The sequence below is a fragment of the Ostrinia furnacalis genome, unplaced genomic scaffold, assembly GCF_004193835.3.
Source record: "Ostrinia furnacalis isolate ACB-3 unplaced genomic scaffold, ASM419383v2 OfSCF2054, whole genome shotgun sequence".
NCBI classification, from domain to species: Eukaryota; Metazoa; Arthropoda; class Insecta; order Lepidoptera; family Crambidae; genus Ostrinia; species Ostrinia furnacalis.
Genome location: NW_021132293.1, coordinates 1,260,893 through 1,281,441, shown reverse-complemented (window position 1 = coordinate 1,281,441; position 20,549 = coordinate 1,260,893). Strand labels below are relative to the sequence as shown.

Genomic DNA, 20,549 nt, shown 5'->3' with positions numbered 1-20,549 from the left:
AAAGAAACTTGCCTACCCTCAGTCACTCCTAATTAACTCCAGTCCTGTTTAATAATACAATTAATGTCATTGTCAGGACCCTCTTTATAGTGCGCCGTGAACCGAAGGAGGTAAAGTGCAGATGTTTTTATACTCCCATTATTGTGTAACTCTTCCCTTTACACCTACGCTGTAGTGGCGGTCCGCTCGAGTGAGTGCTCATTGAACTGGGCCGTGTGTCACAACGCGACATAGTTAATAATGGTGTATAGTTGTGCCAAGATCGCTAAACAATTTATGTAAACAGAGCAAATATCATGTGGGTTTGTCACTTCATTTATCACTAAAACAAAATGGGTTTTTCTTATGTAGAAATTCTGGTCAGAATATTATTGTAGTACTGTGGTTTTATCGAATTGTCAACATTCTGATATTTTATATTTAAAGTTGCATTATACAGAACTTTTTTAATAAATTATTTTTGCTATTATTGATAAAGTCACAGGTTTAAATATATGCAACTCAGTTTTAGTACCCAAACTTTATACGAATTAAGAAGTGTTACAACAGTTTAATTGCTGTTCCACTTTTACTACAATCCTTTAGATACATTGTCGCTACTCTTTAGCGTCGGAGTGAATTCACCCATCAAAGTTTTTATTGATAGATGGTATAGGTAATTTAGTCATAGCATCTCATATATTAGCTCAATATAATATGACTCTAAAAGTACGGCGCTCTAACGGTTTGCGCCCCGGACTACAGTCAGAGGCCGCGGGTTCGAATCGATTTTGTTGAGTCATTAGTAGAATTAGTGGTATTCCTTGTCGTCTTACAAAAGCTCTACATAGCGTGGGCATTTATTGAGGTACATCCCTATAAGACTAGGCGCTGACCACCGATTTTTAGTTGGCCGCTAGTTGTGCCCGATTTTAAATTGCATGAAGAATCGGCCAAATCGAATCGGTGTAATGTGCGCACTTCCATACATGCCCATACTGATCAACTGCCCGACTAAACTATCGGCCGACGAAAAATCTATGGTCTGCGCCTAGGCTTAAACAATATTTTATGTTTTTGAGAAGTAAGATCTGTATTGTGGTATGAAAGATTGGTAGGTAGACTTATCCACGCTGCAGTGCGTGCAAGCATAAAGCGCTTTGATAGGCAGTAAACACAAAAACCTGTGTGGTGTATCCCGCTACTCTTTTATGGTTTTGTTTGCTTTATGTTTGTGTACTTTCAGTTACGAAATAAGAGTGTTCAGTTGGATGCCGTTTGACACGTGAGTGACGGGGGCTCCAGATTGTACGAGCGGTAAAGATTCTTAAACGCTATTTTTTCTGTTCTGCATAACTGCGTGGTGCTTGAATACAGACACTGTATTACATTTGAATGAGTTTCATACACACTAGACGTACCTTTATACAGGGTTATATTTTATTTATGGACTTTCCAGAATGATTCTCTTTTTGAGATTTAGATGTCGGTATCACAGAAAAACTTTTGAACAGAATCTTCTCTTAGAGAAGTTAACTAATAGAGACCAAACTTCACATATGGAAGAGGAATGAAATAAAAAAATATATTTTCAAAATATCGAATTAGTATATTGCATAAAATAATACTCGTTGTACATTAAAACTATTAGGCACTTAACATTTACTTTCTTTTGCGTCTTTGTATAAATTACTGGTTTGCAAGGCGGCAATGGCAAGCGTTCGCTCCTGTCTTTCGTCATTGAGTTGCAGCTGCAGGTTTTTAACGTCTAACTTGAGCGTTTTTATTTCGTTCTGCAATCGCATGACAATGGTCCATAGGGTGGGCGAGCTATGGCTGCCCGAGTGGACCGGCAGCGACGGGGAGCGCACTAGCGCTTCTATCGAGGGCGTCTCGTCATCGCATTCTGAAAATAGAATCATTGTATCACTACACGAGATAAACTCACCACATACACCTCAGTTAACTTAGCTATTCAGTGGCAATAATTTATTCCGCGATAACGTCATGTCTCAGTCAATGATCGCGATTAGTCGGATTGAACTGCCACTGAACAGCATTGTTAATTCGGTACCCACCTTTATAAGCAGAAGGGCTTGATTAAACAAGATATGTGTGTATGAATACCAAATAATTTATGTTGTTATTTATCAAAAATCTATTGATAGGAAATGGTTCGCGAGAGACCTCATTTATAAACGCTACAAATCATTTCAGCGTCATTACTTTTCTACACCCTCCTAAAGAAAATGTTTGGTACGTACAAACAGCCAGGGATATTCTCAAGAATAGAGCGGAATTTCGCGACGTGACCCAAGCACAAACTAATTTTACATCAACAAATGGGTTATTTTAAGCCAACTAACTTTCCATACAAATTACAAAAGCTCTATCGACAACTTAGCATTAGTAGATTCTAATAAGCGAATTATCTAATATCGAAGTTATACGATCGTCGTCGGTCCCAGGTGCACTGTGCATTTTCATACCAAAGGTTCAAGTGGAGAATAGATTTAACTTCAGGCAGTAATTAGTTTGTGTAATAGAAATTATGGTGGAGTTAAAAGAAATGTTTGCTGCAAATATACTTTCCAATAATTTATTTAAAAGTCTATTAATATGTAACTACAATAATATTCCAATAGAAAAATAAATATAGCAAATATATACTTACACACGATTTTGAATAATAAATATTATTAAATATAAAATCAAATCTTGGCTTATGTTTAATTTTATTATTCAAATAAAATGTGTTATACTTATGCCTCATCGACTTGTTTATTCATATAACATAAACATAAAATAGAAAGCACGAAAAAGTATCAACAATATAGCACATATATTATGTTAAATGGATGACTAGATGAGGAACAAGTCAACAACACGAGAAACATACAAAAAGTGATGAAAGATAGAGACTGTTTGTGTCACAGACTTTTACGAGTGTAGTAATTGTAAGTCTACTTTTTTTATTTCTTTCATCCAGGGCTATTCCGCTGTACCACATGCATGTCTAAAAAAGTAATCCTAAAAATTTAGATGTAATTGTAAGCGATATCAAACCGTCTCTATCGTAATCGAAATAAGATAGCAGAGTCCCTTTATCGTTGTTTTCATTAGAACAATCTATTTGATGAAAACCAATGCATTGTATGGCTTCATATTGGAATTATAAATTCTACTCTCTGCTCTACCATAATTACTTTGGTTAACTTGATATTGCAAAATAATATTACATACAAGTCCTTGCTATCTCACTACGACCAAGACAATTTTTAAACTTATAACACGTACTTACATAAATACTAAATACTCGTAAATATATTTATGTTAGTGAGATGAACGACTTATAAATATAAATAAAAGTTTTATAATAATTTAGGTAAATAATGTAATAGTAATAGTTTAAAACATCGTGATGTCGAGTCAAACTGTGTTTTTACTCTATTGAGAATGAAATAGATAAATAAACACCAACTTATTAATATAAGATAGTTCAGGTTGAATGTGGATAAATAAAGTGAAGCCACAAGAAAAGTAGTGGAATTAGTTTTGTTTAAGTTTCTTTATAATAAAGCTTTAAACACGAAATACAAATTAACTCTTACGCGATAATCCGATTATTGCATATAAATTTTTATATAAATAGCCATGAAATTGTAAATATGGTGCTGGCGTTGCAGATACTTTTTAACGAATACATTTTAAGATTAATTTGCATAAATTAATATCGTTTATCTTTAATAGCTATTTTACAAGCTTCAATTTTCCAAACGCATTAAATTGGCAAATAAAAGTGCTTAACTAACATAATGGGCAATAAACAGTTCGATCGAAAGTTTGGTCATGCATAGGAAATGATTAGTCGATGGAAAATCTAATTAAATTGAATTTGACTTAGCGTAAAACTAGATCAGCTTATTAGAGTAGTTACCGCAAACTCCGGCCAAAGTCTGCCTGCGGTGCTATGCGGATTTTTCAGATTCTGCTTCAATTAATCAGTGCCAGCTTTCGCTTGACAACCTCGGCTGTTTTCAGTTTCCCTTTTCCGAAATTACCGCAAGAAGGTCACTTTGGAATATTTTACGGTGAAACTTTGACTGTGTAAGATTAATTATAACAATCAATAATAATAATTAACTTTATTATGATTTAGAGGGATTCTTGAGCTTTTAACCCATAAGTATTATATAGCCTGACCAGGAACATAAAAACCCTGGCATAGAGGCGCGTCAATCGCATTTGATAGTGCAACACTGAGTACAGTCGTACCTGTGTTAAATTAATAGGCTAACTTTATGTATCAGGATTAGAGATGAAACGGATATCCGGTAACTATCCGGTAGGCCGGATATTCGGCCTAAATTTACTATCCGGCCGGATACCGGATAGTAACTCACTATCCGGCCGGATACCGGATATTAAAAAACTACGACAATTTCCTAATCATAAAATGAAATACATTAATCTTTGAGGTAAACATCAATAAAATGGCTTATAATAATCACGGCTTTTATTTTTAAAGTCCAAAAAGTTACAAAAAGCCATATTAAGGCCTTTAAAAAAACTAATTTATTTTTCTGGGCTATTCACTCTAATGACGAATACACTATTTGTAAATATCTGTCAAGTCGAAATATTGCCAAATAGGCGATCTTTTTTTCACTGATGGTTTGATGTCATGATGCAGTTCAGTCAGATTATGCAGCAAGTAAACTTATTTAATTTTCGCTATTCAATCACACACTCATGATGGCAACCGAAATCGCCCGAATTGATCTGCCCCCTAGACAAGTGGCAAAATCTGTCATTCTATTCGGACTGATTTGATTTTCGAAAAGTGTGACTAGTCTAGTCTACTAATAGACCCACTGATCGCGTTCGAAGCACCTGTGCGGCGCTAAACTCGTCACGACATGCAACGAGACAATGGGCCAACTATCCGGCCGCCGGATATCCGGCTATCCGGCCTAGCAGCAGGCCGGATATCCGGTATCCGGTATCCGGCCAAACAACTATCCGTTTCATCTCTAATCAGGATTCAGGATTACGGGCTAATTTGATATTTTCATAAATTAACCAAAAAATATTATTATAGGTAACCTGGTTTAAATAAATTAAATGAAACCATCAATCAAGCTAGTAGGATTTATTTTATTATTCATCAATAATCAAATTCAGAACTTGAATATTCAACTGCAATGTTTGGTCATGAACGCTTCAACCTCGGTACTTCTTTCCCAATTCCATAAAATTCAACACTTAGAAAGTGACAGAAAATTTTAAAATAGGTAGTTGAAACAAACCACAGCTAATTTTCATAGTGGACTGTACTATACGATAAACATGACAGTCAATTTGACAACCTTTGTCGGAAACATTATTCAATGAAAATATTGTCCGAACCCTTAGTATTTCTCTTCGACAAATACTTTAACACATTGTGAACCACTTTTCTTTCACGACTATAAAAAGATTTTAGCAATTTAATTCACAAAATCAATTGCGCACATTTAAAATAAAGTTTGTTTACACTTTGACAGCAATAGACTGACATGCAAGGTGACATGTCAATGAAGTTTTCAGTTATAGATGACCCACGCTGAACTGTCCCACCAAACTCAATGACAGGGGGGCGCTACCATCGTTCAACTATATGGTTTCCAACATGGCAAAAATCGGAACCAGCGATCCGGTATAGACGGTGGCGCCCCGCTGTCAATGTCATGCACAGGACAGTTCAGTATTTTGGAACTATACTGTTGCCATTAAAAGAAATTAGTACCATTAGTTTTCCGCAACATGGCGAGGGTTTTTATGTTCCTGGTCAGGCTATACAACGAAAGTGTAGCACGTATGTAGCTTTACCTACTTATGATATTGCCAAAACTTTCTCACAGACTCAAAGAGTTTATCAAAATCATAAAGATTGTTCAGGAAATTGAGTTTCTTTCAAATTCTTCATAAGAAACGGCAGTTTTATAGGTAAACACCAGGCACCTAAAACTTCGAAAATATTTAAAGGTGTTTCATGAGATTTTACTGTGTTCAGCTAATTTATTGTCAAAGTTTGCACGATACCTTAAAAACACACCGAGTGAAGTCAGGGCGAAACGCTAGTAATAACATAAAACATGGAAAATATTAGCTACTAAAAAGACTAAGTACATTAAAACTCTATTGTTTTATAGGGGTTTCATTGATCGTGTTACGACCCCATAAATATATTTACAGGTAATGCAATAAAAGGAAACAAGTGTAATTTAGTTAAAAAGAACCTTCATTGCCGATAGCCTATCGCTAATGTATTACTTGAAGGCTGTAGGTAAATATTTTAAATATTAAGATAGAAATCTTGGAAGTATTGGGGAAGGAAATTGGATTAGAGGGGTTCTATCTGATGCTAATATAGCCGCTGGCGAGGTTTTAACGTAGCGATATAAGTGTTGCATGCGGCGCGAGTTGCGCTATCGCTGCGCTGTTCAATATTAAATGAGTAGCGCCACGGCTGCTGTCCGCCGTGATTACCCCAGCAATCTAATAACCTGCCCCACTTGTCTCCATTAACTGTCGTATCTACGTTTTGCATAATTCCGACCTACCGCGCTTTAACGACAGAACGACGAAATAACGCAACGCGTTACACATTATTAACGAAGATTTAATGAATATTGTATAAGCAAAATTAATACGGGACGGGCATATTTACAAAGCCAGTTCAAAGCCGCGCTCTGCTATTATAATTGGGTACCCGTGTACTGCGCCGAACCTTTATCCTATATACAGTGTGAGTCACGTTAAAGTGTACACATGAAAATAGATAAAACTAGACCTATTTTTATCGACAAAAAAGAGGTCAAAAATTTTTTGAGATTTTTTTTAAATTTTTTATAGAATTTTTTTTCTTCCAATTACTTATTGTAAAGAAAACGTAATAACTTTTAAACTAAGCGGTATATCCTGATAAAATAAAAACAGTCATAATGCTAAATAACAGGCGATACTGAAAAAATACATAAAATACCCAGAAAATGCTAACAAATAATAAAAAATGAGACTTTTTGAAAAAAATCTGCTTAAAAATTCGTATTTTTTTGGTTATTTGATAAATTTTTCAAAAAAATGCCCCTATAACAGGTGGTTTTTATTACTTTGTATTATTCTCTATCGTATTATCTTTGTAAAACCAAAAATCGCATGCCTCTATCCCTATCACAACATTTGCTATGATCGTTTGAACAAAGGCCTGCCACAACATTATTCTCCGCTACAGGTAGAGACAATTTTAGTTTTAACTAAAATGCTTATTTTACTTCGAAATCTTTTGTTTTTATTTGAAATCTAACTTGTCTTTATCAAAATTACAAATCTAGAGCCATTTTCATTTTCATTGTTAACGAAGCGTTGAATGGCGCGCCCGGAGAGGCTTAGTTCAAACAATCATTGCAAACGTTGTGATAGGGATAGGGACATGCAATTTTTGGTTTTACGAAGGTAATACGATAGAGAATAATACAAAGTAATAAAAACCACCGTTTATAGGGGCATTTTTTGGAGAAATTTATCAAATAACCAAAAAAAACACGAATTTTTAAGCAGATTTTTTTCAAAAAGTATCATTTTTTATTATTTGTTGGCCTTTTTTGTGTATTTTATGTATTTTTTTAGTATCGCCTGTTATTTAGCATTATGACTGTTTTATTTTATCAGGATATACCGCTTAGTTTAAAAGTTATTACGTTTTCTTTACAATAAGTAATTGGAAGAAAAAAAATTCGATAAAAAATTAAAAAAAAATCTCAAAAATTTTTTGACCTCTTTTTTGTCGATAAAAATAGGTCTAGTTTCATCTATTTTCATATGTACACTTTAACGTGACTCACACTGTATAATCAGATTATACCTACTGATGCCCAAACATCACTACATAGTATAAAACAAAGTCGCTTTCCTATCTGTCTGTTCCTATGTATGCCTTAATTTTTTGATGCGGTTTTTTTAATAGATACGAGTGATTCAAGAGGAAGGTTTGTGTCTACACTTAGCATCCGTGCGAAGTCGGGGCGGGTCGCTAGTTTTAGAAATAAATTATCGTAACGTCATTTATTCATAAATTATTACAAAACATCGTCCGCAAACGTCAGGTGCACAGTTAAATTTCACATCCGTTTATACAAAATCATGGAAACAAATGGTTTTGCATTTGTAGTTTCACGAACAAATCGTTGGAACACTGCCCATCTGTTCCGGTTAAACTTAAATTGTACTAAAACTTTTGGATTACTATAAAAATATGTTTTTTACTTCTATACTGGGCGAATGATTATACAGTAACAATGCGAGAATAGCTAAACCGATTTAAATCAACCAACGAGTATAAAAAAGTTATCTTGTACCACCACGTTATTGTAAAAGAAAACAATGTCACATTAGTAAAACGATTACTATGTAAGACTGTACTTTTTTAATATACTTGAATAAATCAAATTACCTACTTCAAAATCACTTTTCATAAATCTAAAGTCAAACAAGACACAACAAACATAATATGCAAAAACTAAAGTGAATATCATCGTCAGTTTGTAGTTTTTTTAATAAAATTTAAGCTGCTTTACTTTATTTAGGTTAAAATTGGCCTGGTATAAAATAATATCATCTAATCTAACTTGGTATAAATCAACAAATAATGTCAATAATTAGCAGCACGTTAAGTAAAATACCAAGTTGGTAACGTTACCTACGATCTTAATTAACAATTCCTAATTTATTTTACAAAATACAAAACCGGTAGAAATCTCTAAAAAAGACAACATTTAATTTTTATCAAAAAAAGTGTTTCATAAGCTTAGAAGCTGCCCAAAAAGTGGTTTACTATCAAACTATAAACTTATTATTAATATGCTTCTAAAGCTACAACGATATCACACATATATTTGCCATTACGGATAATACACCGCTTACAAACATTTAATAGCTTCGTAAAAACAATGTACGATGTACATATTATACTGTGTTTTCATTAAAAACATACATAATACTAAATTACATTTAAATCATGCGCATTCGCACCAAATTAATAATGCACCATTATTTCTTTTATTTAGACCATTATTAATAAGCAATCGCTAATAAATATCAACTCTAAATAATACTGCATACATGCACAACACATTAGATGAATTAAAATCTATGTTAACATAGATAACACACATTACAGGCATGTATAATAAATCACATACCTGTTACTAAATGGCACATAAGAAAGTATGAAAATATGAAGTGTTTAACTTGTTCATGTATTCTTTAAATACACATGCATTTCTGGCATACATCTATTTATGAATAACGCCTACTTATCTTTAAACCTTATTTTCTATAAAGCCCATTAAATGTTAGCGTAAATGGATATTTATAATAATGCGTAAGTTAGTTTGGAAATCTGTACAGCAGTGGTAAATTCAACATTAAAATGTATAATTAATTATAGCAACATTATGCATTGCATTATCTATGAATAATTACATTTTCAAAAATAACTTGCACGCTTTGTATACCCAATGTAAATCTACCACTGCGTCATTATAATATTAGTCAATGGAATAAACTTTGGTTAATGAGGAGTTTGCAAGTCGAAAACCATACAATGATCACGCACACCTATCCGATGGGTATCAGTGGGTTTATAAATGGCTCAATGTCAGTCAGGCGGAATCATGTAACTAAAGGAACATCGGAGAATTGAGCAGCAAAATGAAAAGTTCTATTTATGTCAGTCGAAGTGGTGGGACTTCTGTAACTGTTTGACGAACGTGCCGCAACACCAAGTGGAGGATCGGGCCGAGCGAGGCGCGGGCGGCGGCGCCGGCGCTATCAGAGGCACCCGCAGCGGCACGAGGCTCGGGTGGGACCCGCTTCGCCTCTCCCAACCACAGTTCAACTTCGGCTTACGCTCCTCGCACTCCCACAGATTGGGGTTCGACCGATTCAACTGGAATTTCCTCTCAGAGAGCAGCCGCCTGGTGTCAGGCCCGCGGTACAGATACGCGTCCGCCGCCGAGGAGCTTTTGTTCCGTTTCACTTTCGACGACTTGCTACAGCCGTAGCGCTCCGGCGTGTCGCTCCGCTGCACGAGCGGCAGTTTAGTATAGTTATAGTGAGCTATGTTAGTAGCGGGTGCGTGATATTGTACTTTACCGAGAGATAAGTGGCCGCAGTCCACTGCAGGTGCGATATAAAGGCAGCCGCATGTAACAAAATAGAAAGGTTCAGACTACCGTGTCACTGGGGTCCAAGCTGTCGTGTTGACTTGAGTTATATTTACATTAACAGTGCCTAGGCTCCGCACGTGGAGAAACTCAAAGACTTGCCATCGAATTGTTAGTAACGACGTAAATATTTATAGATGAGGCATAATGCTTATTAATTTACAAATGCAGTTGTTGAAGTTGAGAAAGATATAGTGCAAATATACCGGCTAAACTACAAAAATAATTATATTTTGTAATATCTATAAATGTTTTGGTTTCATGAAGTAATGGATTCTTTTGGTACTAAGCCAAATATTAGAAACAACCACTACTTAAAAACTGAACATATTTTAAAAATTTACACACTAAAATGTAAATAACTGAATCTATGTAAAATAATTTATAAAATCTACAATATGCGCGTACCGTTTATATATGGTACGATACTGATATCGACTAGCTACTTTGTACTTATAATATTAACTGTAATGATACTATTTAATACTCTACATAATGTTTTTCCAAAAAAAACATACTCAGATCTACCAATAAATAGTGTAAATAGAGAGATTATATAGGAAGATTACCAAAGCATGCTGCATTATCATGCATTTAGAGATGTGTGCTTAAATCGAGAGGTATAAGTAATATGCGAGTATACTAGAGTATTATAGTGACTCGTGAGGTGCGTTAATTACACCGACAACAAAAACTTTATGACGATTATTTTCAAGCGCTAACTTTAAATGACTAGCGATAAGTTTGGTTGAAACAAATACAGATCTTTCATTCTAAAAACCAACTGATAATTCGGTTTCTTGATTTTGCGTGCCTCCTCCTTGTGGACTCGAATATCTCCAGTGGTATATTGGGTACTGCATAATAAATACAGCTATGTTAGTATTAACCCTCGCCAATTATCTAATGTTACTAATAGCATTCCAATATAAGTGTTTATTTTACAATGTATAAATACGTAATTACTATGCATTAAATTCAATAAGTCCTCTAAACTACCGAATTTAATTTCAATAAACGAAATTCATTAACCGGCAAAGTACATGTCGCGTTGATAATAGCCTCGAGTAATATTTGTTAATTACTGTGATTAGGTAACAATGTTCGCTATAATTAGCATAACGAGAGCAATTTAACGAACGGCCATTGTCGACGAGGTCATTAACTGTTCGGAGGGTTACTAAATGTATACGTCACAGTATAAGATGAACTCACCTGAACTGACAGCGTTTCGACACCGCGCCGAGGTGCAGTAGGCTTCGATGACCTTCAATATGAGGGCATCTTCCTCGTAAGAGTTGGATTTGCGTTGGTGAGGCGCGTAAGGGTGCGTGGGCCCAATGTTCTCGTCTGAGCCAATCGTGAACGATTGCGGCCTCAACGGCGGCGCAGGCCTCAAACAAGTTATACTCCACCCTAAAACAATACCCCCATTAACACACAAATCCCTTCCAAGTCTCAGCAACATTTTAACATAACAAAACGTCGCACTTTACCTTTATTGCTGTAGTTCAAGCTCGATGTGTCAATGAAATCAACAGACGAGAATTTCTTTCCAATAGGTGTCTTGTTTGTTTTAGCGGGCGATTGGTCGAGAGAGTCGCAAGAGCTTAAAAGCCACCGCGCCGACTGATTTTTTTGTTTATTTTTCTGGGATTGCTGCGTATGTTGAGTGTAGCTTTGATGATTGTTGAATGAGTGTGATCTTTTGTGGTTGGTCAGCCCGGATGATAAATCAGAGTTATTGCTGTCGCTCATGGCCATCTGTAGAAAAAGTGTGATTTAGTATAAAACTTTAAAGCTGTTTTATGGAGTTATCAGAATATCCTAGCACGTTGAAACAACTATTTAAAGCGCAGCGGTTTATAGCGCACATTTGTGACTCGGCTGAGTCAGCGCCGCCGACGTTTTGTTTGTTGTGCCATATGCTAGGACGGCCTCTTTAGCACAGACGTTTTTCATTAAATATGAACGTAACTCAGTGCGACGCAAATGCACACTTTCATACTCTTATTATACAACTGATGAAAGAGTTCCTAGAATGAAAACCCAAGTCCCTAATGGGTTTTATATACTAAATAACTAACACAAAAACAAAACCACACAGTAGTTGTATATTTAAGAAAATGTCGTTGTAAGCCTTTCCATGCATTTCTTTCCTCTTTGTTAGTATGGTGAATTCTATTTACTGTGATTTTCTTTTTATGTTAGTAATGAATTAACACAGGCAAGGATGATCAAGTAAAGCACTGCAACACTGGGGAAACTAAATGACGGTATTAATTTAGCGGTTATTAAACTTGAAGGCAATGCTATCTGCAAAACCAGTGATACACAAACAGTATCTCTTTACAAAGTAATGATCCTTGCCTGAGTCGGTGACCACGGTAATCGGTAACTTTGCTTTCATCCACCAGTGCGCGTACAAATCGGAGCGGTATACCACGAAACCGGTGCCCGCTTCGCTCAAACCCTTCTGCAATTTGGACAAGTCCTCGCTACGAGATCTCGTTTTACGCAACTGTGCGCTGTCGGACTCATCGTTCGATTTGTTCTCCTTATCGAAAACATCACGGTTTCTAGGAATATTACCGCGAGACTGTCTACCCGGGGTCTCGTTCTTAGTATTTCCAGTATTTTCCCTGTATATGCGCATATGATAATGCAAACTAGGCTTCGTTCGCTCCGTTATATTCAGTGTGCTCCACTGACACGGCATTGGCTGTCGCACATTCTTAGGCAATTCAATGTGCGCGCTTGGTTTACGATAAATACGTGGCGGAGGTTCCGGCTTTAATTTTATTTCTGGAACGTACCGTTCAATGTTTCTCCGTATAGATGTTCTTTTAATCTGAGGTGATAGTACTGGTGGGTTAGCAGTAAATGTAGATTTCACATTGGTGTTAGACAAATCCGTGACGTCCAGACTGTTTTCTGAAGTGACGCTCGTCACACAAGATGTCCTAGCCGTAGATCCGAACGGCGACGTACATCTACATTGGTCTTCGAAAGCTGCCGCCTCAATTTCAGACAACGTCAACTTTTTACGACGATCATTATCATAAGGTTCTTTACTCAGAGAAGTTTTCATGTACTCGTCTTTTTTCTCTTGGCTATCTGAGTCATTTTCAATATTTCCTGTATTAGGGTAGTCATGCATATTTAACTCTGGTGAGGCAAGGTTGCAACTGCCCACAACACCTGAATCAGATGATCTCGGACTAGGACACAGTGATCTATTACAACATTCACATTTTTTAGCAATTTTATTACTTTCAGATTGCGAACTCATTCTTTGGACGCGTGACTCATCGTTTTTACTAAAACTTTCCGTCTCAACCATAGATTTGGATAATGATCGCCTTAATCTTTTGTCCGAATTAAGCGAATGTTTCCTAAACGGTATATTAGTGTTGAGGTTGACATTTAGGACCTTTAAATCATCTTCCTTGTTACGAAACATTGGGGGCGGGTCCAATATGATAGAATCCATTGGATTGTATTCTCGAGATTGTTTTGGTGAGGGTGGAGCTAAATATTGCAATAAATTCGTTGTGATAGAATCGTTGCAATCTATGTCTTCTAAATCTTCATGAGAGTAGCTTTCCTCAGTAGATTTCCACAGTTTTGGAACAGCATCCATTTTTGTTTTACAATTTGGAAAGCTTCGTCTTGTAGAAATAAAATCGGTGTCTTCACTTCCTAAAGTATTCATCTGAGTATTTTGGTCCATGTTCACTAAGTCTTCGCATGCCATATATGGTCGAACTTCATAGTTAGAATTTTCTGTACTTTCGGAATGTTGCTTAAGAATATGAAAACTATCCCAATGCCCTTGCGAATAGTCATTCTTTTCAAAATTATTACTACTCCCACTTAAAGGTATAGATTGGAAGATATTTTTTGTACAATCACCTATCACTGGTTGATTTACATCAAAATGCATATCCGGACTATTTTCGAAACATCGTACGTATCCGTAATTACTACCCCAGCTGCTACAAGACGAGGACATAGCTCGAGGACTAGCGCTGTCCATCGCGTCTTGCCGGTACATCTTATTAGACGAAATGGCTTCTGTATCGGTGCAGCTAGATGTGTACGATTCAGTAGTGTCGGTTTCTCTCTCGCTGTCACTATCGGAACACTCAGTCTCCGTTTCAACAGTGCCATCGTTATCTATTCGTAACCGAATATGGTTTTTGTGTCTCCTCCTAACCGGTAAACCAGACAACTCTAAAGCCTTAGCCCACGTCCTTTCATGTAACAACTTGCGCAACATCTGTCTGGTTATAACTTTTTTCTTAACGAGTCTCGCGAAATATTTTGTCAAGGAATAGTAAGGAGATGCAGAAGGGTAACTGGGCGGTGGAAGAGTCACATGATACAAACTGCGGCGGCTATTGTTGATGCTAGACAACGCTCCTTCGGACGGAGAGCGGGTCAGCTATAGGGGACATTACAAAGGAACTTAATAACTGATAAATAAATATGTAACTAGAAACAATAAATAAAAATATAAATAAGAAGAAATAAAAGAACTTACATGGGGTAAGGAGTGTGGTTGTCCAGGCTCATGAGTGGGACTGCTCGTGTTAGAATGTTTCTGCAGCAAGCTGACCCAGTTATCAGCTTCTGCTCTGGTTTGACACACAGCGACTATTGTGTCAATCATTGGCCCACTAATTTCAAATGCATTTTTTCGAGTATCAGTGTCATCTAGCTTGCACACTGTGATGCCCGTTAATGGAAGACAACCCTGTCAACAATATTTTAAATTAATCAGTGTTTCAGAAGTCGCTAATTCGAGAACTCAATTGACTGAGTATTGAATTCAAAACCACTAAAAATCTAATTTTACAGCAAATTAACTAACTTGCTAAATGTAGTGTGACATGCAATAAACGTTTTTAATTTGAATTTGCTTTCTGGGTTACAACACTGCAACATTTATAAAGAAGATATATCATGAAATCAGGGTGGATAAAAATCACGATTTTTTTATTTTAATCAAAAAAATCAGATTTTTTTAAAAAAATCACTATTTTTTTGATTAATTTGATTTTTTTTATTTTTATTAGGTTCTGCGATCATTTCTTTAGTTTTTCTTACGGAATACATTTTTATTTACGTAGAATTGATGTATGGAAAATTGTAATATATAATTAATATAAATATGTAATTAAAAAAATTAATTATGTGGTTATCTGAAAAATCGCAAATGTGATTGTATGGAAAAATTAAATTTTTCAGATTCTCCATACAAAACGACAATTTCATACATTAACACCTAATATTAACATTGTTTTCGAACATTACAGTTGATTAATATTAACTCCCAGCCTTTCATTAATTCCATTTTCGGTCATTGATTTAAATCAATGATTTTTATTAAAAAAATCATGTAATAAAAATCGTGATTTAAATCATGATTTAAATCAACTTGATTTAAATCATGCAACCCTGCATGAAATTACAGGTTAGTTACATTTATTCACTATCACCTCACCTCATAGACAAAAGCAGAGACCCTCTTGCTGACAGACAGCAGAAGCAACGCCGTTGGGAAGAGCACGAGGTACCGATCCTGGTGGGACGGGCCCACCGCCACGCTGCCCATGTGTAACACGTCACCCAAAGCTGCCAGTTCGCCGCCGGGCCATCCTCTCACTTCACCGGTCACTACTTGGAGTTCTAACTCCTTTTGGCGCCGTAATGCTGCGCAGCCGCTCTATAGACACGATGCAAGGTGTTAACGTGAATTAGATAAAGTACGGCCAACGAGAAGCGATACCAAATGTAAACAAGCCCAATGTCATAGGTGAACCCGTCTGACTTTGACATATTTTGGCGGGAGAACGAGACATTACGACAAATACACAAGATAGGAAGAGACATAATATATTGTCAACTCGACAGTCGCACTGTGAACCAAAAGGCCAATCTAGCTGGACAAAATTATTTAAGGCTTGGAATAGGTACTAAACGCTTTAAAAACTCTTACTTTGATATAATATGTTAAAAAAAATGAACAGAAAGCTTTTAATAATTATAAAACAAAAACCAGTATAAGCTGACCCTCTTTATTAAACATTTTGTACGTGTATGGAGGTCTAGTTAAACTGGACTTCTTAGTTAANTCGTCCCGAGTTTTACCAAACTAAACCCATTTTTTTGCCTAATTTTGAGCTAATCTGACTAAATTCTTTATAATGTTTCTTAAACAACACTCCATCACGTCTTTTTAGTCTTATCTAGCTAAGAAATAATGGAATAGTCCTGAAATTTTATTGTTTTTGTGTGTTTTAACCATTCGTAATAAAACTCGCTTCTGGTCACCGCCACTACGTTTTCTGCAAAAAAATCAAAGTTGTGCTTCAGTGTGCTGTCTACAACCTACTATTTTTTGAAGCTCACATATGTGGCTACTTCATATAAAAAATCCAGCCCGGGGACATGAGGGGCCATGTAGTTCCTGGTCTCGCAAATACAGAAAAACGTGAAAAAATACGAATTTTCATTTTATTTCTACATGTATCTTAATTAATTAATAGGCTTTAGGAAAATTTTTTTGGTTTAATAAGTAATACATACCTTCTACTTCACGATCCATAACAAAAAATTTTACAATTGTATTAGAATTAATCAGGAGACACTGATATATCAACCTCAAGAAAGTGAATAATTTGATCGTAAAATACTCACTTGTTCAAGTTCGTCTTAAAATTACTAAATTATCAGAGGATAGTTGCTAAAAATAATGACTGAATCGTAACCTCTGGTTATTAAGCTATCGTTTTTGCTAAACGAATGAAAGATATGCGATGACCCTTTTTGTCCAGCTAGATTGGGCTTTTGGTTCATAGTGAGTCGTATCGACCTTTTGTATCGCTGCTAGTTGGCCGTACTTTAGTAGAATTTATCACTACATAGTATAAAACAAAGTTGCTTTCCGTTGTCTGTTAATTTAAGCTTAGATCTTTAGAACTAGGCATCGGATTTTGATGCGGTTTTTTAAATAGATAGAATGACTCAAGAGGAAGGTTTATGGGTATAAAACATGCATATTATACAAGAGAAAAGCCGGGAAATTCCATTGCTACGCTCCGTTAGTATAAATGTAAGTACTAGCAATAAGAGGAATCCATCTTAAAATGTGAATCAAAAGATATAGGTACTTTTTAAACTATACAAAATTAATGAAAAATTGTTTTAAATGTAATGAAAAGTTTTCCTCTTTTATGCACTTTTATCAATGTGAAGAAGTATGGCCATAATACACTACACATCACACATTTTGTAGCTATAGTAGGTATTTAAAGATTATTAAACTTACAGCTATGTCCTTATACACCACAGAAGCTCTATGAGTGTCCCCTCTATCTGGGTGGGCTTCATGGACATGTCTAGCCAACTCCTGCAGCATGGCTGGGTACTTGCCAAGCCTCCTGAATGGCTTGGATAAGCCAGCAGTTAACACCAACACGCCAGGGCAGACCGCTCCTGCATTCTCCATCCATGTGTTTAGTTCTTCCCTGAAACAAATTGGTGCTTTAAAATATTGTAAAACCCACTTTAAACACTAGCACATTAAGAGTATTCTTCAAGTTCTTAATAGTCCAATACTCAGTTAAAAATAATTTCAGCAATTCACATGATGGCACTGGCACACATCGTTTGTCTTTAGATAAAATGTTATTGAACTAATTAAATTAAAACTAAACTATGTAGTTTTTCTTTAACTTACTTATACTTATCAAGAATGCACACAGCTTTTGGGTGACCAGCACAGTAAGTCTGATGAACTGATTTGATCCTTGGAGCCCACTGGAGGAACAGGCCCCCAACTCTTTGATCAGGGCCGGTTTTGGTAGCACATTCTTCCAATAGACTAAGAAACTGCTCATGGATTTGAAGAACTTCATTGATGTTTCCTGTTAACTGCTTGAATTCATCTTTGGTGAGCCTAAGCAAAAGAGAGAGAGTATTAAACAAATATAATAACAAATTCATTAAAATAACTAAGTCTTTTTACTCACATCTCACTTTTTTCAAGAGGCTGTAAAAAGTTGTTAACAAGCCCTTGCATCTCTGCAACATGTGCTTTTTCTGAGTCAATAATATCTTTGAGCACCACATTTCTAAAGGCTTGTATTTCAGAAGCTGCTCGAATCGGTGAGGTGGTCACTGAGCCAGATGGATCTAGCAAACATATCTTGATTAAAGTTTTGGTCATAAATGTTTTAATAGTACTTAAATATAACTAATGTAAAATAATTGAAATTGGTTTAAAAACCTTTTATATTGCATGATTTATTTTATTAATTTCCATTTTACCAAAACAGATACTTTACTGTTCTTTGTAAGGATTTAACATGATATTATAACTAAATGATAATGTATTATGGCAGGTTTACCTTTATACTCCGTCACATAATTACTGGGAAACCACCCTGTTGTTTCACCTAAAGTGCCCTCCCACCAGCCCCCTTCTTCCCTTTGGGTAACAGTAATAATATCACCTTTCTTGAAACATAGCTCGTCATTGTTTTTGCCCTTGAAGGAATATATTGCTTTAACAAGACAATTTTCAGTGGACATTTTGTTTAGAGCCTAGCACCATCATTTCTGCAACACAAAATGTACATAACTGTTAATAAATATACGCATCAAATATTACAAAAATATTGTATCCGTTCATCATAGCGTTTACATGGAGCTAAATACCACAAACTATGATTAATAGAAATACCAACATTCAGTATGAATGAATCACAAATGCGCCGTGCATTGGCAAGTTTGGTATTAAAGTTACTAGTTAGACCATTTTTCATATACTAAAAGCTAAATTCAGCTAATTTGGGCTTTCTAATAGCTGTAGGCAATCGAGAAACAGGAAGAACGAATATGTCAAATCTATAATGGTCACACACAGCACACACAGTAGTATCACAAGATTTAAAACGAAATTGAGGGAAAATAATAGTATTACAAGCTTATCATAAAGAAAATTAACTGTATAAGACGTTATCTACTGTACATACACGAATAACTTGCATCCAAATTTACTGAAATTCACAGAAATTAATTTTAATCAATGTCCAAAAATAAACGCGGCGCCATCTGTTTCCTATGTATTACTTTTCTCTATGGCCATCTGCAGTAAAACGTCAATGTCATATAATTTTTTTTTATGTCACTGTCACTTGCGTACAAAGACTTTGTTAATTTATAGAACTAGTAGACTGCCCAGCCACCGTGTCTCTATAAACACTCAACATTGGCAAAACCAGTGTGCTTCATATTGGAGCCATTAGACAAAATAATAATAATAGAACTTGTAGGGCCTTAAAAAAAGCACCCTTTCACATAGTTTAGTTGGCATTTTGGTATTGCCAAAATGACAACTATAGCCTGACCAGTGGGTCTAGACAAAGTGCAAATTATAATCGCAAACCAGTCGAAAAGTGGTCGAAAAGCCCCTTTTTTGTATGGAGTTTTGACGGATTCGATTATCGATTCGATCAAAAAGTGCGTTTTGTCTAAGGGGGTTTTTCGACCACTTTGGGGCCATCCCTATAAAAAGATTTTAGCATTTTAATTCACAAAATCAATTGCGCACATTTAAAATAAAGTTGTAATGGCGGATTTACATTAATAATTATAAAACGATAGCTCGTTCGCACGCGTCGAGGCGGTGGGCGCGACTGGTCAATAAGGTCGAGTTTCGCGGACCACAAAGCGCGGCGGCCGTTGAAAAGAGCGCGCCGGGTGAGCGCGCGAACCCGCGAAACTCGACCTTATTGACCAGTCGCGCCCACCGCCTCGACGCGTGCGAACGAGCTATCGTTTTATAATTATTAATGTAAATCCGCCATTACAAAGTTTGTTTACACTTTGACAGCAATAGACTGACATGCAAGGTGACATGTCAATGAAGTTTTCAGTTACTGTTGTCATTAAAAGAAATTAGTACCATTAGTTTTCCGCAACATGGCGAGGGTTTTTATATTCCTGGTCAGGCTATAAACTATGTGATTGACTTTTTATCTGAAATAACTGTTTAAGTTTATTAATTTAATTAAAATCTCTGTACATTTAATTACCTCTGATATTTTTTCTTCATTGCCTATTCCTCTTCACAAAACGCCTCCTATCCTCCTCCCCCAACTTTATGACCCTCCCTCCTTCGTTATCTGTGCCACTTACTAAAAATCTTTCAGCAGTTTGCTCTATGATTATATCATCTTTGGACTTAAATTTTTTTATGTCATTGTCATTGTCTCGTTTTTTTCTCTATGG

General features: G+C 35.9%; 1 protein-coding gene across 4 annotated transcripts; it reads right to left on the bottom strand.

The window, feature by feature from the left end:
* Positions 1-1,565: 1,565 nt before the first annotated feature.
* Positions 1,566-19,395, bottom strand: RtGEF (Rho-type guanine nucleotide exchange factor). 4 transcript variants are annotated; one of them, XM_028306902.1, is made up of 11 exons: positions 19,292-19,395; positions 18,665-18,875; positions 18,287-18,449; positions 17,995-18,213; positions 17,584-17,782; positions 15,757-15,978; positions 14,794-15,006; positions 11,744-12,011; positions 11,463-11,663; positions 10,177-10,200; positions 1,566-1,885 (listed from the first exon to the last, which is right to left on the bottom strand). In XM_028306902.1, the coding sequence occupies exons 2-11, from the start codon at positions 18,846-18,848 to the stop codon at positions 1,635-1,637; spliced, it is 1,944 nt and encodes a 647-aa protein (XP_028162703.1). In that variant the 5' UTR covers positions 18,849-18,875; positions 19,292-19,395; the 3' UTR covers positions 1,566-1,634. The 4 variants fall into 4 exon arrangements, with proteins under 4 accessions (XP_028162703.1, XP_028162704.1, XP_028162705.1 ...); XM_028306903.1 differs by lacking the exon at positions 19,292-19,395 and adding an exon at positions 19,004-19,155; XM_028306904.1 differs by lacking the exon at positions 10,177-10,200.
* Between the last annotated feature and the right edge of the window lie 1,154 nt (positions 19,396-20,549).

What these genes read in the sequence shown, in the direction of transcription:
- RtGEF (XM_028306902.1), bottom strand. Translation starts at nt 18,848, where the DNA reads ATGTCCACTGAAAATTGTCTTGTTAAAGCAATATATTCCTTCAAGGGC. An exon ending in TGCATTCTTGATAAGTATAA is followed by an intron (nt 17,783 to 17,994) that starts GTAAGTTAAAGA and finishes AATTTGTTTCAG; the next exon opens with GGAAGAACTAAACACATGGA. An exon ending in TCTCTGCTTTTGTCTATGAG is followed by an intron (nt 15,007 to 15,756) that starts GTGAGGTGATAG and finishes TATTGTTGACAG; the next exon opens with GGTTGTCTTCCATTAACGGG.